Source organism: Hemicordylus capensis, chromosome 2, assembly GCF_027244095.1.
Source record: "Hemicordylus capensis ecotype Gifberg chromosome 2, rHemCap1.1.pri, whole genome shotgun sequence".
Taxonomy (NCBI): Eukaryota; Metazoa; Chordata; class Lepidosauria; order Squamata; family Cordylidae; genus Hemicordylus; species Hemicordylus capensis.
The window spans coordinates 51,877,266-51,901,615 of record NC_069658.1 but is presented as its reverse complement, the minus strand read 5'-3'; the positions used below and the strand labels follow the sequence as shown (position 1 = coordinate 51,901,615).

The following is a 24,350-nucleotide window of genomic DNA, read 5'->3' as shown; positions in this document are numbered from 1 at the left end:
TGAGCTTGCCTGGGATAACTAAGAGGCTGGAAGTTGTCACAGCAACCTGGTTGTAGGAATAGTTTCCCGTAGATCAGACAACCTCCGCGTACTTGCAATGCAGCCTCAAGCTGCATGCTTGCTTATAGTGCTGTGTCCTGCAACACGAGAGAGCTTAGTCGCTAATAAGCGTGCTTATGACTAAGCGTCTGTGGCAGCCTAAAGATTGTTGCCAAAGTTTCTTTCCACATCCCCACCCCCTCGCCCACAAAGTTGGCTGATTTTGCTTCTTCTCCTTCTAATTCCTGCTTCGTAAACGAAGGGAACTTTCGGCGTAGGAAAAAGAACGTCTGAAATAGCAACCTTTTTTCCTAATGGCATAAAAATGTTCCTTTCCTTTGGAATGGATGTTATGGATGCTTGTCCATAAAACCATCAAAATGCACTTTGTTTATGTTTTTAAGTGATAGGGTAAACCTTTTGTGCGGTTTATGAGTTTGACAACAATTTGACTTCCTGTTTTTGATTCACACTGGTAACTTTTCTCTCTCTTGCTAGTGTCTATTTCCTTTGTGCCAATAATCCCAAATTTACACTCTCCCCCACCACACCCTTCACACCCTGAAGAGATGTTCTATAATTCTCCAGAACAGATAATCTTTGTTATCGATAAGTTCTTAGTGGAGGTGGAATATCTATATTTATTGCCTATGTTGCTGAATGCAGACAAATTCTGAACTACTCCACCACCACTAGATTTAGGTGAAACCTACAGTATATTCACTCTGGCTTTAAGCATATGCTTTAATTGTTGCTTCTGAAATCTATTTCTCATTTGTCTGATAATTACTTTTGAAGTGTTAGTATGAGTCTGTCTTAGGTTTTATAGAGGAAACCTATTTAAACTATAAGTTTCATGATCCTGCTGCTGTTATAAATACTTCTTCTTGAACTTACTTTTAAAACTTGGGAAAATATTCTTTTAAGACATTCTACTTACAGCTGATGTATATTCATATATAGTTAACACTGGCCATATACAGTTCAAGTTAACCTTCTAGTTTAGCCATGCAATTTGCCAGTGTTTGTGGTAAGTTGTCCTCAAATATGAGGGGAAACTGTTCATACCCCAGCCATTTTTCTTCTGTGTCAAGTCACACATGCAAACTTTATTGAACTGAATCTTATTTAAATATTGCTGTGGTAGCTGCATGCATACTTTTTAGCCTTAAAGTATTAACTGTTTTTAGAAGAGTTACTAGAACTGTGCATGCATCTACCAAAGGGTTTTTCTGTGTTAAACATCAGACAGCATTATGGAGGCTTCAGAGCATTTGCAGTTTCTCTCTCTTTTGGCCATAAAGAGTAGCCTCTTTAAATGAAAGAAAAAGAGTGGTTATATCATGGTGTGGGAGGGAGAAGGAGTAATACAGAGAGTCAACAGCTACTCGCTCTGTAATTATTTGCAAAGTTGTTGTATCTGGTTTAAAAGTTTTAAAAATTTGTTCTGAATTTTGTTTATATAGGTTTCCCCCCACACACACACTTTTTCAGGTCACTTCTTTTAAGGATCCAGTAGTCATATGTTCCGGATGGAAACTACAATTGTTGATGATGTCAAAACATTCTTCAAAAAGAAAGATAGTTCCAGCTAAAGTGAGTGATGATAAGTTTAAAATGTTAACAAAAGACTTTGTTCACACCTTCCACATACAAGTGTTGTGCCAGTGCCAGCAATGATTGTGTCCTTTATATTTGTGCAACTTGAGGTACTCAGACTGTGGTAGTTTGTCAGACAATAGTAATTTTGAAACCACAGCTAAATCCTTCTCTGTTTATTCATGAATTGTTTTGAATAAGTGATTGTGTTGTAGCCTCTTTTGTAAAAGGAGAAGAATACATTCCGTTGAACATAATCTAAATGAGTATTTAAAATGGACATGTCAAAGTGCTATAGAATCATTTCTGATCATAAATGGTTGCATTTGTGTTTATATTTAGATATTATTTTGCTAGTTTTATGTTTGTTCTAAATTTTCTTGTGCTTAATAAAAGCTCCTAAACTTTTTACTTGGTTGCAATTAGATTCTTATCTGTCAGTTTCCAGTAGTACTGGGAAAACTTGGGCTACTGTACTGTAGACAAGCATCAATAACATACAAATTGTACAAAATCATTGATTTTGAAACCACTGTAATAATTTTCATATGTTTGCATTTTGCCAGGTGACTGATTGGGTGGAGCCTTCTTTTACTGATTTTCGTAAGAATACAAAATCATCTTCTAGCATTCCTCCTAGCAATTCACCTACAGATACTAACCATCATCAGAAGAGAAAAGAGCATTTATCTTTGCTAGACAGTGGTAAGAGTGGGAGAAAAAAAGGAAAGTTGCCTTCTACCGCTGAACAATATCAACTCTCCAAACAAAACTGCATTGAAACTGAAGCATGGGTTGATAAATACAAACCAACATCTCAGGTAGAGACTAGTTTATAATTCAATTTTATCGAAAGCAAAGAACTATATTGCTTGAAGTGGCATGTTCTAAAGGAGAGCAGGGAAACTGTTGCTTTATAAAGAATTTTACAAAGATAGGATAAACGAAAAGTGTGAGATTTATGTCCTGATTTTAATTATACTTGGAAATTTGTTCAACTGAATCAATGTGACAGACAAAAATTTATTTGCAAACAAGGGAGGGCTGTGGTACTTGTAATTTGCACTAACCACCTTTTTTGCATTTGTTAATAAACTATTATGACATTTAATGAAATAAATCTCATTGTTACCACAACTTTATTTACATTATGTTAGTTTCTAGCAACACAGATTTACAGTGTAGATAAGACCATTATTCATGAGCCATTTATTAGAGATGGGCTGACATGAATGCGTGTGTGTGCGCACGCATACATTCCTTTCCAGAAATACTCAGGAGGTCCTGGAGTATTTTAGTGTGTGGAAAGTCTGGGTCCAGACTTAGGCTGTGATGCATGGCAATAACATTGTCCCTGGTATTCCGCAATTTGTTGCAAGCTGCAAATGGAGTCCTCCATTCTGCTCCATTCATTTTAGCTTATTTACCAGGGATAGCAAGTCAAACCATTTGAAGTATGAAAGATTCAGGAAGATCTAAGACATCAAACCTCAAACATCTAACTTGGCAAAGAGGCACCTTTTTAATGTGCTGATTCTCTTTTATTTAGCAGGGGGAGAGTAACTGGCCCTATCCACCCCCAGCACAGTACCTCCAGTGACTGTTGCTGGTGTCTATCTTCTTCTTCTTTTTTTAGATTGTGAGCCCTTTGGGGACAGGGATCCATCTTATTTATTTATTATTTCTCTGTGTAAACTGCCCTGAGTCATTTTTGGAAGGGTAGTATAGAAATCAATAAATGAACCAATCAATAAAATTATATCATTACTTTTGTTTGGGCTTGAAGGCCTCTAGGGAGTCTGGAACATAGGAAGCTGCCACTGGTGACCACTGGTCCATCCAGATTAGTATTGTCTACACTAACTGGCCGTGGCTCTCCAAGGTTTCAGGCTGGAGTCCCTCCCCAGTACTACCTGGAGATGCCAGAGATTGAATTTAGGACCTTCTTCATGCAAAGCAGATGCTCTGTTACTGAGCTAAGGCCCCATCCCCAGATCCGTTTCAGGATTTGCCCAAACTGGTTTGGCAGTCCTTTTCCGGATTGCCAGATCGGTTTGGAGGTTCGGCACTTCTTGTTCAATGCTGACTGGGGTAGCAAAGAGGTACACTGCCATTCCGTGCCAGTGATTTGGCGAGAGTGCCGGTGGGGAAAATGCAGCCAGGGGGTGGGGGAGAGCACCCTCCCAGTCCCTTAAAGGTAACCCCCACCCGCCAAAGCGTCGGTTGGATGGTTTGTGTACATCCCTAGCCTAGTCTAAAATGGACCTCCAAGCATATAGCAAGATCTCCAACAGACAGAAGATAAAAGCAACCAACTCTTTTTTTGTTTACCCATATATTTAATTTATATCGAAGGCAGTCAAAAGCATACATTTTAATGCCCTTGTAGGATTTATAATCTAGTTTGCAATGCAAACATGTATTTTAATCTTACATGGATAATGAATTCCTGTTCTTTCTCACTAGAATGAGCTTGCTATTCACAAGAAGAAAATTGAAGAAGTAGAAACCTGGTTTAAAACTCAAGTATGGCAAAGACAGCCGAAACAGGTAGCATTTGATTTACCTAAGACATTAAATTTGTTTTTAAGATTTTCTATACCTTATAGTCAGTAGATTCTCTATATTTAAGGTAAAACATATTTTTTTTTTAGACAAATCATTCTTAAAATATTTGGAAATAAAACCAGCAATGAACTGAGGAGCTATTTAATTTTGCGTTAGTATTTGTGTCACAGTACTTAAGGCAATAATCTGTTGTTGAGATTTAGCATGATAATTTTCTTATCTTGATGTAATCTTTGTAACTATTTTGTAAGGTAAGTAAGTATTATTATCCCCATATTTCAGCTGAGGAGCTGAAGGTGAGAAGGAGGAGATTATCTAAGAGGAGATTGTCTAAGTTAGTGAGTTTATGGCACAGGCAAGATTTGGACCAGAGAGATCCTGATTCGCAGCTCAGTCTCTTAGCCACTACGTTAAACCAACTCTTCGTGATTATTAGATGTTATCTGAAAAGAACCTTAAACTTGTAAAAGTGTAATAAAACATTTGTGCTAATTGAAAGTGTGGGATTGTGGAGGGGGGGGATATTAAGTCCTTATATCAAGGTTTTATTTATAAATAAATTATTTTTTATCTGAGGCCAGCCCTTTCTTTTCCTTTAAATATTGCGCTCAGTTTAGAATGATATGGTATCTTGTTGCAGGGCGGCTCTATTTTATTATTAACTGGTCCTCCAGGCTGTGGAAAGTCTACAACTATGGAAATATTATCCAAGGACCTTGGCATTCAGGTGCAGGAATGGATAAATCCTATATCGCTAGACTTCAAGAAAGATGATTTCCAAGATGCTCTGAGCCATGGTAAAGCCTAACTGAAAAACTCTTGCAACTTCAAACTTGCTAAACAGAACATATTGAATACATTGGTAGTTTTGTGTATTTATCTTGTATCACAGTCCATCTATCAAATAGTATTAGGTTTCATTGAAATCAACAGGACTGGGTTCCATGCAGTGGACTAATCTAGGAAGCTGTATTAGATATCTTGAAGGGTTTGTAGAAGCCCAGAGGGTGTCCAGCTTGTAATTCTAATGTCTAGTTTCAGAAAGGATATGCTGGGCAGCTGTGGAAGGTGGCGGCGAGGCGTTATGTTGAAGGGAGGTGTAGACTGTACAGAACTAGATTTACTAATAGTCTGACTCAAAGCAGTGTCCTGTGTTCAGTATAGACTATGGCTGAATTGCTCTTTTTTTGCAGATATAAGTTACACCTATGCAGCCCATCCAGTCCCTGTAATCTACATGATTGGTGGGTGAGACTTGTCTCAATCTGGGCAATTTAGTTTTCATACTTCATTAAGATGATTTCATCTCATTAATTAAGATGATAAAAATGGAGGATCTGAAGCAGCCATGAGAGCTGCTTCTTGGAAGATAATGGTGATAGCTGATAGTAGGGATGTGCATGGGACCAGTTCCGTGCACAGAACTGGTTCCGTGCACACCTGGATGATGGGGACGGGGTGCTTTAAGCAGTGGGAAAGGTGCCCTTACTTCCCCTGCCACATTTCTCCCTCCCGCACTGCTTCTAAAACCACTGTTGTGGGGCAGCTGTATACCTTTTTACTGCCCCAGTCAGCATGTCATGTACTTCCGGTATAATGCTGACCAGGGTGGCAAGAGGGTATACAGCTGCTCTGCGACAGCTGTTTTGGAAGCGGCGCTGGAGGGGGAAATGCAGCAGGGGAAGTAAGGGCACCCTCCCCACTACTTAAAGCAACCCTCACACACACCTTCGAACCAGCTTGAATGCCGATCTTCTGAACCGGTTTGGCAGTCTGTGAATAGACCACCAAACCGGTTTGTGTGCACCCCAGCTGATAGTGATAGCTTAGGAAAATGAGACTGATTAGACAATGTTTCATGTAGCAAAATTGTATTAAATAAGTCCCCTCACCGCTTTCCCCACTCCTTTTTTCTTTTCTTTTTTTTGGAAAGTGAGTAATTTCTGTATTTGCTTGTCACTGGAGGAGAACTATGTCCAGAATGCATAATAACTAACTTTGTTTTATTACAATGTTGATAGTGGCTTAGTTACTACGCAGTACCCCAATGAGCCAAGAGTTGGGCGTACACACTTGTTCTGTGCATCCCCAAGCCACGCCCTCTCTTCTACTCAGGGATTCTTGGAGGAAGAGCAGGATATAAATGTAGAAAATAAATACCAAGCTTGCAGGGCTTCCATGGCTCCTAAGAATAACATTGTCACTGCAGCAACAAGTTTCCAGTTGGAAATAATGGGAGGCTCTTAATGACAACAATGATACAATTGTTATTAGTGACAGAGGCCCTATTAGTTTGGTAGAAATGAGGACGTGGTTTTTGGATGCACAGAATGAACATGCTTGCCCCACTCTTCAATTGGCAGGGTGCTGCACTGAATGTAACCCCACCCCCCGTCACACACACACTCAACTTTTTGCCTGCCTCTCTTAAATAGTTTTTGACAGCTTATAAAAAGCAGGCAAAAAGTTGATGTTGAAAATGGAAGAAACTGACTTAGAGATGCTGGATTCCTTGAAGTCTAGCAGATTGCAGTCCATTTGTAACAAATTAAATAACATTTAAAAGTATTGACTTTTAACACTTTGGACTAATTGCCTGAATAAACTAAACAACAAACCTAACAAACATGATCAATATTATGAGCAAAGCAGGTTTTACATCATACATGCTCCTAAAGAAATGGTGTGACTTTAGGCCTGTAAAGGGCACTTTACAAAGAGTATTAAATACATTTCAATTTTCCCCTAAATATTTTGTGTTTTCCTGAGAGGAAAAACATTTTTTCTAATGATTTGAAATTTTCTGGATTATAAGATCCAGATTGTATGTGTGGAATATGGAGAATTTTATATTGGGGAGACAGGGAGACTCCTGATAAAAAGGAATAAATTGCATTTAGCAGATATTCAAAGTAATAAGACCATTTGAAACCCTGGGCTAAACTTCTGAAAGAGAAACGTGAAGGAAGAGCTGGACAAACAAAGATGTTTATTCTGACTAATGAAGGAAATGTAGTGAAGCGCAAGATTAGGGAAGCTATTGAACAGTTACAGCTAACTATTAATGTAAAGGAGGAAATGAGAGAGGCAGTGAGATTTATTGGCCTATAAAAGGGTTAATTTTGTTAAGAGCTACTCGTCCTCCTCTGCCCCCACCCATCCCACCCCAGCACTGCCTTTCTCCTGCCCATGGATTGATTTTTTCGTTTCAATCACTGTACTTAATCTTGAGTGTTTCCAGTTACCTGAAATAGAGCATTGATAATGATGTATGGACATTGAAACATGTTGGTTAAGGTTGGAAGATCTTTTATTTGTTTTGATATGCATTAAAGAGGTCTAAAATTTTCACCTGGAGTACATGTGTATGTGTATATAGTTACCGTTATATCAACTTAATTGCAATTTCTGGCAATTTTTACATCTCTACCTCAGACACTCAATCTTCATATTGTTATTCATGTTGAAATCATTGCTGTAAAATGAGCCTTTCTATTTCTAGAAAAGGACTTTCAGATACTTCCTTATCAGAGCCAGATCACCCTCTTTCAAGAGTTTCTGTTAAGAGCAAACAAATATACCAAGCTTCAGATGGTTGGAGAATCCATGGAAACTGACAAGAGACTTATTCTTGTGGAAGTAAGTAGAAATAGCTGGCTACTTTGGTCACAAACACTTTTTTAAAAAAATGAACTACTTAAAATTAAACTCTATTCCCTGATTTTTTAATAAAGTGAATAAACTGATGAACTATGCTGCTGCCTAAAAAAGCTTACATACCTGTATCTGAGTTAGATGCTGGTAAAGTAAATCGACTCCAGGCGATCACAGAGCCCTGTGGTTGTCTTTGTTAGAATACAGGAGGGATTTACCATTGGCATCTCCCATGCAGTTTGAGATGATGCCTTTCAGCATCTTCCTATATCGCTGCTGCCCAATACAGGTGTTTCCCATAGTCTGGGAAACATACCAGTGGGGATTCGAACTGGCAACCTCTGGCTTGCTAGTCATTTCCCCACTGCACCATTAGGTGCTGATAGCTCACTATAAAACAAATACCCCCCCCCCCCGAAAAGAGAATAGACAATAGAAGTCATCCATAAAAATAAAGCACATTCACAGAATGGGAGTGATTATTTGAAATTTTGCTAACTCTTACTTCCTAGTCCTAGTTTTTTCATTGGTTCCTCACCTTTCCATTTTCAAATATTGCCAATCCTGGTTTTAATGGGTTGTGTTAAAAATTGTGTTTATGTTTCTTTGTGCATAAGCTGACTCTGCTACAGGACACTTGAATTATTATGATCAGTGTTATTTGACTGACACTTTCCTACACTATAGGGTGGATTTATCTTTTAGTAACAATGGCTTGGCTAGGGCTAGAGCATCAAACTGCCCACTCGTGAGCCAGATCAGGCCCACTGAGCTCATCTGACCAGTCCACATGAAGCCAGCAGCCCTGGTACAAGCTACTGCCACTTTTCACCCCTGCCCCACCACACACTGAATAGGCAGCACATCTATGATTTGCTGGCTGGCCAGCTTCCTTCTTCATCCTGCTGCCAGCCTCTCACATTCTCTCTCCCCAGAGGAGAAGCTTTGTTTCCTCCCTCCCTTGTGGTTGGCTTTTTAGTGCATGAAGCACTGAAGAGGGGAAATAAAGAGGGAGGAGGAGGAAAGAAGGCAAGTCAGAAGATGTTTTTTCTCTGGAAAGGGAGGAGTGGGGAGAGGAGGGAAGTGAGAGAAAGAGGGAGTAGGAGGAAAAAAGAAATAAGTGGAAGATAAGGGAATCATTTGGACAATGGTTTTTCCTGTGACACTTTATGGATGCGAAAGCTGGACTAGCAAGATAGAAAAAGCATTGATGCTTTTGAACTTTGGTGCTGGAGAAGACTTCTGAGGATACCATGGACATCCAGGAAAACAAACAAATGGATCCTAGAACAAATCAATCCAGAATTTTCACTCGATGCACAAATGACCAGGTTCAAACTATCATACTTTGGACACATTATGCGAAAACCCAGCTCCCTTGAGAAGTCCATAATGCTGGGGAAAGCTGAAGAAAGAGAAGAAGAGGATGACCAGCAGCAAGGTGGATGGACTCAATTACAACAGCAATGAATGCACCACTGATAGACTGTAAAGGCCAAGCTGAAGACAGATCATCCTGGAGAGAATCTATCTATGTGGTCGCTAAGATTCAACACTGACTTGACTGCACTTAATCAATCAGTTAATAAATCAAGGGAAGAGAGGTTCTTCTTTTCTTGGGGCATGATGTTGTTTTGACATTATTGATCATTATATTGAGTGCTATAAAATCTATTGAGATCAATAACATTTAAAATATTATGGTTATGTTCAGAATTTCTTCTAAAAATGCAAACATTTTCCTTGAACACATTCTGGTGTAAAATGTAGTTCCTTCAGCTAAGTTGAGTGGCAGGATTGTATATGCAAAATTTAGTATCTGAATATCATCAGGAAGTATGAGATTCAGAATTTCTTTTAAAAACTACCAAGAATTATTTTAATTTTCCCTGAGCATATTCTGCTGTAAAAGCAGTGCATTCACCTAATTAAAGTGCCAAGGCAAGGGAGGGCAGAAGAAAGTGAGAGAAAGGTGGAGGAAGACAGAAGGCGGCACAAGGCAACAGAAGGCGCAAGGCTATGTGCGGCTCCCCGGAGGTGTATCCGGATCAAATCTGGCCCATCACCCAATTGAGTTTGACACCCCTGGACTAGGGGGGTTGTTACACACATACAGCATTTTTCAGTTAGTCTAGATGCCAGCTGTTAATGTAAAGTAGCATGAGTACATGGCTATGTGTATGTGGTAATTTTACTGGTCCTTGAAGACTGAGGGCCATCTGCAATACTGGTGCAACAAGCATGCTGAAATAATATTGTGTTTGTTTTTTAATAGGATATTCCAAACCATTTTTATCGTGATCCTAGCAGCTTACATGAAATTTTGAGGTGAGTTTAAAGTCTAATCAATGACTAGCTTTGCCAAAGGATCATTTTTAGTGACGGGCCAAGTCACCAATTTCCCATACCCCAAGTGGCCTGCTAACAGATCTCACACAAATGTTACTCTTCCACATTCTTCATTTGCATTTGAACTGGTGGTAACTGAGGGAGGGTGGGTGTATGACTGCCCAGATTGGCAGATTTAGCCCAGGGGCTTCAAGTTGCTGATCCCTAGTATAATGTTTGATGGCTGGTATTAAAATTCTTAGGTTTAAGCTTATGAATCTCCTTCATTTTGCATCCTAGGAGGTTTTTGCGGACAGGCAGATGCCCTCTTGTGTTTATAATATCGGATGGCTTCAGCGGAGCCAGCAACCAGAGGTCCTTATTCCCTAAGGAGATTCAGGAAGAGCTCCATATAGCTACAGTTAGGTAAATAAATCAGTAATTGCATTGGTTATAATACAAAAATTTTCTATGAAACTAACTTTGAAATCTTTTTCTTGTTCTCAGTTTTAACCCAGTGGCTCCAACAATAATGATGAAAGTTCTAAATCGAATAGCTGCAGCAGAGGCTGATACGGTAGGACATATTTGAAAACTGTCCATATTAAAGCAGCCTTTGGGATAAATGTACCATGTTTGTGTTGTATACATTAGGAAAACCTATTTTGAAGGGCGGAAAGTTATGATTCCACTTTTAAAAAAAAGAAGTTAAAATGAGTTGGGTGGTGTATTGGCTGTGATGCTGGATTTAGCTGGGGAGACTTGGGTTCAGATTTCTTTTTGGCCACAAAACCTATTGGGTGATAATGGGCCCAGTCACTATCTTTAAGCATAAGTTGTTCAGAGAATAAAAAAGAGAGACGGATCATATACAAGGCATGGGATACAAATATAATAAGTATGCTATGATGTCTATGCACAGTTTTCATATGTGCAGCCTCCCCTACTTATTTTACCTTAGGTGAGCTCTACATGCTTGATAGAGGTTGTATATTTATTTTTGCAGCCCTTATGTACAATGGATCTCTGTCTGATACCACAGAGTGCTGTGACTTGATCAGTGTGCCATCTGATGCCATAGAGTGGAGTTCTAGATCTGAAGACTAGCAGAAGTCTAATTTTGGGGTCACTTGAGAGAAGCAGTTAGGCTGCAAAACTGCAGGGCAATAAATCACACGAAGGCATGTAGCACAGGTGGCGGCAAAATATTGATTCCCACAATCTAGCAGCAGTCAAACCTGTGCCAGTTGTAATGTCACTTTCACTTTTCCTTCTAGAGTGGAGAAAAGAGTGGTGTCCCTGACAAAGCCTCATTAGAACTGATTTGCAAAGGATGCTCAGGTGACGTTAGGAGTGCAATAAATAGTCTTCAGTTTTCTTCTTGGAAAGGTAAATATAGAACTCTTTCAGTGGCAATATGTCTGGTTCAGACTAATAAAAAAGACTAATAAAAGAGCAATGAGTTTATCACAGCAAAATATATTAATGTGCAAGCGTGTTCAGATTGTCATTCAGACAAGAAAATAGGAGTAACTTGAGCACTTTTATTGCTATAGTTTCAGCACTTAATTTTTGACAAAATACCAATCTAGACAAGTCAGTTGGAATAAACTCATGATGTAGGATTTTTGAATTATCAATAATTTGGAAAAAAATAGCAAATGACTGAACACTTGACATAAACTGTCATAGAAATTATAAGCTATTTGTATATTAAGCTCAGTGTGACTTGCATGTCTGGTTCCCACTCCCAAAGATTTTTATCTTGTCATACTAACTTACCTGCAGATTCTCATAGCAACTAACAATATAAACTGGTTACCATAATAATAAGGCTGTACATTGGGGATGTGGGCATAGCTCAGTGGAAGAGCAGCTGCTTTGGAAGCAGGTTTGGTCTCTGGCATCTGCGGGTAGGGCTGAGAAAGGCCTGAAACATGGAAGAGCTCTTGCTAGTCAGTGTCGGCCATTCTGAGTTATGTGGAGCAATGGTCTCACTCAACGTAAGGCAGCTTCCTATGTTCTGGTGATAACCATCAGACATCAAGTGAATAATTGCACAGTATATTTAAGAATTTATTTAAAAGCTCTTTTTAGATATTGTATATGAAATGAAGAATAATCCAAATGGGAAAAGGACTGTGAAGGTCTGTAAAGTCGGAGCTCTGATTTTACTGACCTGCACAGTCCTAAATGGCAATATTTAATAAATACTCAGGTCTGAGTTAGTTCACCTTTCTGGAGATCTTCATATCAACACTTAACCCAATATTATTCCAAGTAATTTCCAGTGACTTGCGACTCTTATATCATTATGGGCTCATGTTTAATATGGGGAGAAATGGGTATAATAGAATATAAAACTTAAACACAAATTAGAGGATTCATATTCTTTGTAGATAGATAGTTCTTGGCTTAATAAAGTGTCATATTTTTCTATTTAAGTTCTGGAGCTTGTGTTTCTAATTCTACCACTTTGCTGATGCTCTTGGTTTTGATTTCCAGAGTATTCGTCAGAGAACAACTTGTGGTCACACAGAAAGGGGAATTCTACATTAAAATGTGATACATTATCTAAAGTGAAAAAGAAAAAGAAATATGGTATTCCTTTGGAAAGCCAGGCAGTACAAGCTGTTGGTGGCAAAGATGCTTCTATCTTTCTTTTCCATGCTTTGGGGAAAATACTTTACTGCAAAAGTAAGAAAACTTTTGATTTATTTTTAGATGTCAGGGGAAAAAATAACCTCACATAATCCTATATTTGCTTCCAATGTAATTAACTTGTTTGTCTGATTTGTTTTAAGAAAATATGCAGTTAGTAGGGATTGTTTCTACCCACTTGGACTATCACTCCTTTTTTCATATGATAAGGATGCATATGAAAAGATTTTGTTTCTCTGAAGTTGTAGTGAGCCATTTCATTTCCTCTAATCTCAGACCAGCTTATAACATAAGGTACATTCCACTCATTTCCGCCATTAAGAGGTTATCTCTGCCCTTTCCATATATATTTATTTTTAAAGGAAGGAAATTCTTGGTCTGTTTTTCTGCTTACACTTGAACTGCCATCATGTAGCCCAAGAACTCTTTGCTCTCTTTTTACCAACTGAGAATAATTATACTAGCTAGCAGGAAATCCATCCTATTTCCACTACTATATGAAGTCTTACTGTACATGCAGTTCATTTTACTAATCTATGCATGGCTAAACCAGATGTGAAACAATTTCATTTCTCATACTCTGGAATTGCAACCCTTCTAGGCACCTGTTCTCCACCTGTTTGAAGACAGTATTCATGGAATGAGGAGTGTTTGATGAGGGGACTGCAAACCAATTTTATCTAGGAGGGGTTATGTTAACATCAATGAATAGGCTTCAGCTGCATTAAGCAATGCATGATCTACTGTTGACAAGCACTTAACACTAAATCCTCTTTGAGTGGCCTTGGGCTTGTCTAATGTATTAATAGATCATAGGATACTATTGAGTCAGTCTTACTAGTAGCAGACATGAAACACCTACTAAAAATCTCTTGGAATCCATATTAGTACCACTAGATATGTGAAGACAGAAAGCTTTAGCCTAATTTTCTGCTTCACCCTTGTGCTAGTCTTTAGTGCCTCCTTTGCCTCCCACAAAAAGTAGCTGTTATCTAATGGATTTTATTGGGTTTCCATTTTGTTTGTGTGGAAAATACAGTAAAGCGACAGCATTTACATGCTTTTCCACAGAAATATCAGAATATGCAATGGCTCATTTCTCTGAAGTTAAATATATATAAAATAATCTTCTACAAAGTCGATGGAAAAGCAAAACTTCTGCATATTGTATTGCTGAAAAACTCACTAATAAAAATTGGAAACTTCCTATTTGACATCGGCCATCCCACTGTTATGTGAACACAATATTATTTACTAGCTTAACCCGTGCAGAACATCTGCATGCTAGTACTTGATTGTCCCTTACCCCCTGCCACAGCCCCCCTCACCTTAGAGATCTCTCCACCCTCCCCTGAGCTGCACTCCTGTGTCTCCTCCATCAGGTTGTTTCCATTCCCCTCACCCCTCTTAGTCACTCCTCCATCCTTTTACTCCACCCCCCTCACCCCTCTTGGTCACACCAGCATTGCTGGTGCCTATTGGCCAAGCTGCAGCCCCTATCCCCAGAGACCTTCCCACCCTCACCCGAGCCCCACTCCTGCTCCTCTCCGCAGGAGCAGCAGTTAATTGGGCCCTTCCTCGCTGCTGCCACAGCCATGACTGTTCGTTCCCCTCAGGCCACTGACAGTCCCGGTCCCATCCCTTGCCTGCCTGCCTCCCTCTGCCAATGTTCTTGGTAAACCCAAACAGCAGCAGTGGTTGACTGGGCCCTTCCTTGTGGCGGCCGCCGCCACCACCATAGCCACACATTCTCCTCATGTCGCTGACAGGCCTGGGCCCGTGCCTCACCTTTCTCTCTTCTCCTCCTTTCTTTTTCTCTCTTTCTCTCTCCTACACTTGCTCTTTGCCTCTGTCTTTCTTTCCCTCCATTCTCTCTCTCTCTCTCTCTCTCTCTCCCTTCCTGAGTTAACAGATCCTGTTCATCTTGTTTCCTCATCCAATTCACACAACAGCAGTCTCCTTCTCCTGAAGGGGCTCATCCCTCCCTCACGACCCCTCTCTTCGCAGACCCCTGCTGTCTGTCTGTCCCTCTCCTCTACAAACAAGTTGCATTCCAACTGACCTTAACCATCACAGGCTTCTCCTCCTCCCTATCTGGACTGCATATGGAATCCCCACTGCCCAATCACCATGGTGCTTTTGCTATCACAGGCTCCTCCTTTCTATCTGCATATGGAATCCCCACTGCCCAGTCAGGTGCTTCTGCTTGCGAACTCACGCAAGAGCTGCCACACATGGGATTAGCCTTGGGTATGCCTTAGAGAATTAGCAAGATAGATATATACATAGATACATACATACTTCAGGTAGAAAAGATGGCAAAAGAAATCAAGCCATATTCACCAATAGTAGCAAAGTGTGAATGCTAAACAAACCTCTAGTCTCTTGCCCTTCATATGATCATATAAGCCAAGAATCCTAACTAATTTAAACTAATTATTTAGCTCACCTTACATGCCTGCTAACTAAGCAAAGAGGCATCTTTCAAAGTGGTGATTTTCTTTATATTTAGCAGGGGGAGAGCAACTGGCACCATCCAGTCTCAGCACAGCATTCCTCCAGTGGCCATATCTGGAATCTGCCTTATGTTTCTTTCTATATTGTGAGCCCTTTGGGGACAGGGGACCCATCTTCTTGATGTCTTACTAATTTTTCTATGTAAACCGCTTTGAGAACTTTGGTTGACGAGCGGTATATAAATGTAGTAGTAGTAGTAGTAGTAACTAATTAAAATAAGTGTTCAATACAAACTGATCATATATAACTGTAGTGTGTTATAAATTTCTTTATAGGAGAACCAGCAACAGAATTGGACTTTCCTCGCCTACCTGTTCATTTATCAGAATATGAACGAGATCCCTTGCTTGTTCAACCTGAGGTAAACACCTTTACTGCTTGCTATTAATTTAGTAAAAATGTACTTCTAGTGCCATATGCAAGTGCTGGATAAAAACAATGATCTTAATTCAATGCACTTCTAAATGTTGGTTTTTGTGTTGTATAACATTAATTGTATGTATTCTTCTTTATCAGGACGTCATAGAAAAGTCACACATGCTTGGAGACTTATTTAATTTATACCTTCACCAAAACTATGTAGACTTTTTCTCAGATATAGATGATCTTGTGAGAGCCAGTGAATACTTGAGTGCTGCTGATTTCCTTTGCAGTAACTGGGATGTAAGGTTTCATTTTTATTTTTTTATATTTGAATTCTGTATTATACTTTTAAATTGTGAAAGCAATTCAGTAAATATTCTGTGTTTACTCAGAATATAAATATTAAGTAAATATTCTGAGTAAATCTCAGGACAGAAACAAATATTTTGAACCAAATAACGTAGAAAGTGACTGGATTCAGCGCTTGTCAGTGTGTGTCAGCTTTATTGTATATATTTATCCAGTTCAGCTTGTACTTTTTCAGGTTTGCATAGTCTTGTAATTTACATAACTTAGACAGAAGCCCTTTTCAGACATTAGACTCATTCACATGATGAGAAATAGGGCAGGACAAGTATCCTACCCAAGTTTGGCAGATAGCCTTCTGCTGGGGTAGGATTGCTCTGTCCTAGCCAGCTGCTGAATATGGTAGCTGTACCCAGCTGCTGAAAACCCTTAAAACCCAGCAGGAGGCTAGAAGATTATCAGTGCCTGTTCCTCCTACATTTTTCTTTCTTTCTAATTAGCACACAGTCAGAAAATGGGAGTGTGCACAGCTCCCAAACTTGAGCAGGACTATTTTTCATTGCATAAATAATTCTTCTATGTTTTACCTGCATTCAAATATCTGCACACTTGTGTGTTGGTGTTAATGACTGTATCTGCATTCGTTTTAAAAGTGAATCTGGCCTCCTCAAATGCAGGATACATGAACTGCTGTACCTGCATTTAACATAACATGTGAATTGTATCTGAATTCAGATCTGTACCTGTGTATACTGTATACAGATTGTTCAAATACTGAACATAATGTGTGAATAGGGTTTTAATCGATTAAGCACAATAGGGCTATTGATTCAATTTTTTAAAATTTCCTAAATCAACTTAGAGCCTACCTATCTATCGTCTGACTCCCATTTTCATTTATTGACATGAGAATATTGTCCTATATTGAATATTTCTTATGAGTATGTCACATCGGGTAACACTTAGGAAAGTGCTTGAACCAACAGGCTCCCTAGCACAGTATAACAAATCCCACAAATGTGGGAGTACATTTGTTAATATTCCCCACATGAAACTGATGAGGTAAAATTATCTCATGACCATACCATGTCCAGATGAACAGGTGACTGTGATACTACTTACCTCCAAGAAATGCCCAGTTTCTCATTGGTTAAAAGTACACATTTTTAAATTTGCACATAAGATTAAACCTATTTATGGGTCCAGACCTTTCCCTGCTTTTCAGGCTGTAGTACTTCATGCTTTAATAAGCTTTAATAAGACACTGGCCAGTGCTTAAATGAGCTTAAAGCAGCTGCAAGTTTGCATCCCCCACCCCCCCACCCCTCCTCATATACAAGAGAAAGAGAGTGAAAGGTTTTTCTTTCACTTTAAAACAACAAGCCACAGTTTCTCTTTTGTATTGGCTAAGTACTAGGAACGGCTGTAGTCAATAGTTGCTGAGCAGAGGGTCAGAGCTGGACCAAGGACAGGACAGGGTCAAATGCGACAGTCTAGCAGAGGGCCAGCATCTGAAGGTACAGTCAGGGTCAGGCAGGAGTTGAGAACTTAGAGAAATGAGCCAAGGGCCTGAAGCAGGGCCTTTGTGTCGCCACTTGAGTTACACAGATTGCTAGGTTGGCTTGGAAATGAGTAATTTGTAGGGCCTAGTGGTCAACGGAGTGCATTAGTTGTAAATATTTGTTGTATCCATATCTAGCCTGGCAGTACACTTAGAGGTGTCCTTTCTCTGAGGTCTACTTGGCCTAGTATGCTGAAGAGTCAGGGCATGAGTGGCACAGGAAAGAAGGTGACTGACCACTGACATACAGTGTTCAAGACACACACACACCCAGTGCCTTCCAGTTCCACATTTCATGTTAATTCTGGAATAAACCAGGATGTCCTATGTCTGTTTTATAGCCTGGTTTGTTCTAATGTTTATAAACTGAGCTGCATTTCTTTGATTTTGTATATAAAGTGGGTGGGTGGGAAACTTGCATTCTCCTCTTGTGAAAGAGTAATGCAGCTCCCTAATGCTCATTTATAAGCATCTAAACCATGCCACTATGTGGCGCACTTGAATAGTTTAATTTTAATCTTGGTTTCAGGTCCCATAAGTAACTCTACAGCTTCAGTTTTATTACCTTCTGTAGGCACGACCTATACTTCGAGAATATAGCGCGTCTGTGGCCACAAGGGGCATGATGCATTCAAACAGAGCCAGAACCTCTGCACAGAACAAAGGAGGAATGGGCTTTCGGCCCCTCCATAAACCACAGTGGTTCCTAATTAATAAAAAGGTAGTTTATCTATTTTGAGAAAATGTGTGTTAAAAGTCTGTTTACTTTATTCTGTATTCGAGTAATGACCTAAAATAGAATCAAATAAACTCAGTTTGCATAATGTGATTTTCTTCTGACACAGTGCTGGCTATTGCAACATTGCCTTGCCTTGCATATTTGTGATAAACATCTCAATTACAAGATTAGAGCATTAGTAGTAAGATTTAGGTTTCAGTTAGAATGTGTTGCCCCATCTAGCAAAGGAAAATATTCTGGATGAGTCATCGACACAGTGTCATTTAGAGCTAATCTGGCTGCACAAACAACCCAAGAGGCAATATATTTACAGGCTACTTTCAAGTAACCTTTGATCAGGTACATCCCAGCATCCTTTGTGGCTCTGCAAGGAATCTTGATGCATAGAATGAATGGGGTATAACTGCTTGATGTTAAAACTGACTTGGACTACCCTTAGAGCAATCCATTTATATAATCTATAGGAAAACTAAAATGCGGTGGGTGGGGGGACACTTGGATTTAATCCCCTTGAAATTGCTGAGTATATATTTCATAAATCTCAATAGCTATTTTACAGAGCAATTCAATAGGATAGTGTTGAAACCTTATTTAAAAATCAGTTTTCAAAGGACTGGGAAGCTTAGCTAAACTCTTAATTGATGTACAGTAGTTATGTACTAGTAGAGAAGCAGAACAGAGATTCTGCAGTTTTACTGATAAAATTGGTTATAACTACTGTACTTGTCTGTCCTGCCTCCTTTATAGTATCAAGAAAACTGTGCTGCTGCAAAATTCCTCTTTTCAGGGTTCTGTTTACCACCACTCTGTCTTCAGACCCAGCTATTACCTTACCTTGCTATGCTGACAAATCCTATGAGAAACCAAGGTATGTCAAACTTTTTAACGTTTGTCCAGAATATGCATTCACAGTTCTTACAAGCCCAAACCTGTCATGCCATACTAATCTCATATCCTCTTTCAGCCAAGATACTAGTTTTGTAGAGCTAGGCAATGCTGTGGGCATAGTGTATCTTGATTTCAGCAAAGCATCTGAGGAAGTCTCACATAATATATTTGTTGAGAAGTTAGTAAAATGTAAAATTTGTTGAGAATTTAGTAAAATGCCAAAACAATTACACACAGGCCATCACCAACGTTGCTTTGCCATTGGAAACTAGAATAGGTTCATAGGAGAGGAGAGAAACAAAGATGTCTGACAGACTCCTACGAGGAATGTTTGAAAGATCTGGGTAGGTTTAGCCTGGAGAAGGGAAGTCCAAGAGGGGATAGGATAGCAGTCTTCAAATATCTGAAGGGCTGTCACAGAGCAGACTTGTTTTCTGTTGATCCTGAGGGTAGAACTAGAATGAATGTGTTGAAATGACAAGGAAGCAGCTTTAGATTTAAGCTAGAAGTTAGGAAGAATTTCCTACCTGTGAAAGCTGTTCAACAGTGTAGCAGTCTGCCAGTGCAGTGACGCTAATTATGCTTTTGTGATTTAAACCGTGTGCTACCCTAAGTCAGTCTTTTATTGTTTTCAAAATGAAATTTTAGATCTTAAATTATAAACCAGTTCCTATAATTTATGGATACTTGTACAGTTGTACTTCTGGCTTTGTTATATACAGTTTCCAGATTGAATTGGGCAGGTGGTAGGTAAGAAAATGCCCAATAAATAAATAAAATGGGTGTAAGGTGCATTTTGGATATACAGTTTTGAGTGCAATCTAAGAAATATTTTCATGTATATCTCTTCAGCTCAGATTACTTTTATTCAAGATGTTGGAAGGCTTCCTTTAAAGAAACACTTTCGAAGGTACACTTCTTAATACTGTTTCCTAAAAAGCTTTTATAAAAGGCAAGGGTCTGCTATGTTTATTTTGTATGTTGAAAAGCTGAATACTCTTTCATGCAATCATCATCGCTTTTCCCACCTCACTGACTATACTGAAGGTTGTACAGTGGGTATTGAAAATAATCACCCCCTTCGATAGACCTTAAATTCTGGTTCCCTTACATCCTTAAATGAAAACACAAAGAAAATTCCCTTCACCAGCTGTACTTATCCAATGCAACCTATAATATCCAACTGAAAAACATCACAATTACAGTCCAGAAAAAGTGTCAGAAATAAAAAACAAGAATTACTGAGATTGAAAAAGGATCACCCCCCCAATGTCAATATTTTGTTGAACCACCTTTTGCTTTAATAACAGCCTTGAGTCTGTTGGGATACTTCTCTATCAACCTTGCACATCTAGACGGAGCAATATTTGCCCACTCCTCCATACAGAACTGTTCAAGTTTGGTCACATTGGATGGTAGGTGTTGGTGGACTGCTATCTTCAATTCTCCCCACAGATTTTCTATGGGATTTAGGTCTGGGCTCTGACTGGGCCACATGAGGACGTTCACTTTTTTTACAGTGAAGCATGGAGGTGGCAGCATCCTGTTGTGGGGGTGTTTCTCTGCCTCAGGGACTGGGGCTCTCGTTAGGGTAGAAGGAAAAATTGATGGGGCAAAATACCGTCAGATTCTGGAAGAAAACCTGCTACCCTCTGCCAGACAGTTGAGGATGGGCAGAAGATTCACCTTTCAATATGACAACGATCCGAAGCACACAGCAAAATTGACCACACAGTGGCTGAAGGAGAAAAAAGTGAACTTCCTCATGTGGCCCAGTCAGAGCCCAGACCTAAATCCCATAGAAAATCTGTGGGGAGATTTGAAGATAGCAGTCCACCAACACCTACCATCCAATGTGACCAAACTTGAACAGTTCTGTATGGAGGACTGGGCAAATATTGCTCCGTCTAGATGTGCAAGGTTGATAGAGAAGTATCCCAACAGACTCAAGGCTGTTATTAAAGCAAAAGGTGGTTCAACAAAATATTGACATTGGGGGGTGATCCTTTTTCAATCTCAGTAATTCTTGTTTTTTATTTCTGACACTTTTTCTGGACTGTAATTGTGATGTTTTTCAGTTGGGTGTTATAGGTTGCATTGGATAAGTACAGCTGGTGAAAGGAATTTTCTTTGTGTTTTCATTTCAGGATGTAAGGGAACCAGAATTTAAGGTCTATCAAAGGGGGTGATTCTTTTCAATACCCACTGTATGTAGGCTAAATCTATATGGAATCACTGAACAAATGCAAGATCTTATTTTAGTTTTTATTTACATTGTCACATTTTGAAGGCTTGAGGCATTCAATTGCATTTAAATGTAAATATAAAATACTCTTATTTTGTCAAACTGCAATTCAGCATAAGATATTTCAACGCTCCACCATATTCAGAGTTTAAGAAATTGCATGTACCCTTTGTCCACTCCAGATCCTCAACCTAGAAACATCATTGGGAACATGATGCTTGTTGCATCATTGCACACATCCCACACTCTGTGCTGTGTACACCACTTTCCTTCATGCTGCCTATCTCCTGTTATCTCCAGCTGCCCGCAGCTGGTTTTGCAATTAAACTCAGCAGTTCTAGAGGATCACAATCAGTGGTGAAATTGGGCAGGAACACACCAGTACAGATTTAAGCAAAACATCCACTGAGCAGTAGGGATGTGCATGAACCGTCGGTCAGATGGTTTAGTGGTGGCGGGGGGTGCCCACACACACACACACACACACCGCATTTCCCCTGCCAGCACTGCCACCAAAACCACTGGCACAGGGCTGTTGCGTATCTCCTTGCAGCCCCGGACAGTGTTTGTTGTAAACTGCCCAGAGACTTGCGATCTAGGCAGTATACACATGTATAGAATAAAATAAACAAATAAATAAAATCCAGAAGTGCCCCGACGTGCGTGTGCATGCCTAACTGCTGGACCTCTGAACTGGTTTAGTGGTCTGGAAAAGGACTGCCAAACTTGTTCATGCACATCCCTACTGAGCAGGGGGTTTGAGTGGAGGACTCCAGTGTACCTTCCAACTCTAAATTATTTGTAATCCACTTTAATCACCAACAATGGCTCTCACTAGGCCTATTTAAAAACTAGGCAAACAAAATGCTTTCCTTTCACTGTAGTGACTTTTGCTCATCTACAAAGAGTCTGCTTGATCCGTGTTTGAGAAATTCTGCTCAATTAGCTTAACTCCAGAAGTCAATGAGACAGAAGAGGAGAGTTTTATGAATGACCAACTTGATCTCAGTCTTAAATGGGGAAAGAGAGTGGATGTTTATTCTTCCCCTTCAAATTAAAAAAATAAAAAAGAACAGGCATATCTAAACCATGTCTTGGGTGTCCCGTCCCCGTCAGTACCTCCATCTTATTTGGATTCAACCTCAGGTTGTTATTCCTCATCCAGCCCATTACTGCCTCCAGGCAGGCATTTAGGGAAGATATGCCATTTCCTGATTAGGTCTGCATGCAGAAGTAGCTCTGGGTGTTATCAGCATATTGATAACACCCAGCACCAAACCTCCTGATGATCTCTCTCCCAGTGGTTTCATGTAGATGTTAAAAAGCATTGGAGACATTATGGAGCCTTGTGGAATTTATTATGCTTTTGAAATCTTACAACTGCTAATGTTTTCATAGGTTGAAGCTTGAAACTCTTACTGATAAAGATTCTGCAATACAAGTTCTGGATAGTGATGATGAAAGGGATTTTGCTGACATGCAACCCACAGATGTGTTCATCCAAATGAAGAAAAACAAAACTGGTGAAGATAATGAACTAGATGAATTCCCTCTTTCCTCCAGTCAGTCTAATGCAAATGAACTGCCCAGCAGCCAACCTCAGCCAATAGCAGCCCAAGCAATCATGGAGGAAGACGAGCTAAACATTGAGGAATATTATAGTGACTGAATGTTGGAAAATGGCAACCCCAAAGCTGTGATAGTTCTTAACATTATTATTTTTGTTCTAATATTTTTATAAGAATGCTTTTCAAAACAGACTACAAATGCTGTTGATAATGTCACTTATCACAACTTCACACCGTTACTGATTTGTCATGAGTTCACATTAATTATTTCACAGGGTTACAACTAATATGGAGGATAACAGGATGTTGGGCTTCTCCAGTTCTCTTTAATTTTACATCATAGAACCATAACTTATGTATAATTCAAAATTTTTCCTCCCTGCCCATAAAGTGGTGTGGAAATAAATATTATGGGCAAATGCATTTATTTAGGGTTTGTATACCACTTATTTTATCATATACAATGTCAAAAGTTAGCATTTCACATGTTAAGTCCAAACCTGAGACTTTCACATGTTAAGACAAAACATCTAAGTTGTGAATTGTGTACTATTTAATATGTAAATAAACCTATGAATGCCGTGTTATTAAATAGTATTCTTAGATGTGTTTAAACAAAGCCATGTACAGTATATTTTAATTTGACTGAGATATATTTTGTTAATTTATCCAAGAGAATTAAAGTATTTTAGTCTTTGTACAATATCAATGAATTGAACTGTTTAAGAACTTTCTTATGTAAAATTCAAACTATCAGTGCTGCTGTTGCTTCTAACTTGTTAGATTGATTGGTTCTATATTTTTACTAGCTTTAATATCAGCTTGGTATGATCAAGTATTTAGCAGGAAAATAGGCACTTCAGAGTTCCATGTCTTTGCTAAACATTGTAGCAAGCTATTCATACTCAAACACTTGTTTTCATCCTCTTGCTAAGATCACCTCACTCAAGCAAGGCATGACCCAGTGCAGTTCTTGTAAGTACGCACAGTGTAATAGTCTCTTCCGATGCAACGCAGGTTGGGTGAGTCTTGCTATTACTAATACTACGAATATTTATGTATGTAATAACCGGCTGGCTGGCTGCCCAGCAGTGGAGAACCACTCTCTTCAGAGGGGACGGGAGAGTTGCCAGACGCAGTCCGACAGTAATGGAGACAGAGTGTAGTCCCAAAATGTTGCCAGAAATCTGCACTGGGAGTTCCACAGACATCAAGATCAGGGGTGAACACAATCGTCATCGGTCTCTATTCCGAGGTCAAGGTTGCTCACGGTCAGGGCTGGTCACCACGGACGTTGTTTCCAGCACAGATCCA

General features: G+C 39.4%; 1 protein-coding gene across 1 annotated transcript; it reads left to right on the top strand.

The window, feature by feature from the left end:
- The first annotated feature begins 1,556 nt into the window (after window positions 1-1,556).
- On the top strand, window positions 1,557-23,749 carry RAD17 (RAD17 checkpoint clamp loader component). Its single transcript, XM_053300674.1, is given in 17 exon segments — window positions 1,557-1,598; window positions 1,600-1,635; window positions 2,205-2,459; window positions 4,105-4,188; window positions 4,847-5,003; window positions 7,709-7,845; window positions 10,136-10,188; window positions 10,489-10,614; window positions 10,696-10,765; window positions 11,466-11,577; window positions 12,694-12,885; window positions 15,642-15,727; window positions 15,883-16,029; window positions 18,171-18,317; window positions 19,083-19,203; window positions 20,076-20,133; window positions 22,867-23,749. Coding segments are annotated over 17 exon segments (2,088 nt in total). The 5' UTR covers window positions 1,557-1,562; the 3' UTR covers window positions 23,138-23,749.
- Window positions 23,750-24,350: the final 601 nt, after the last annotated feature.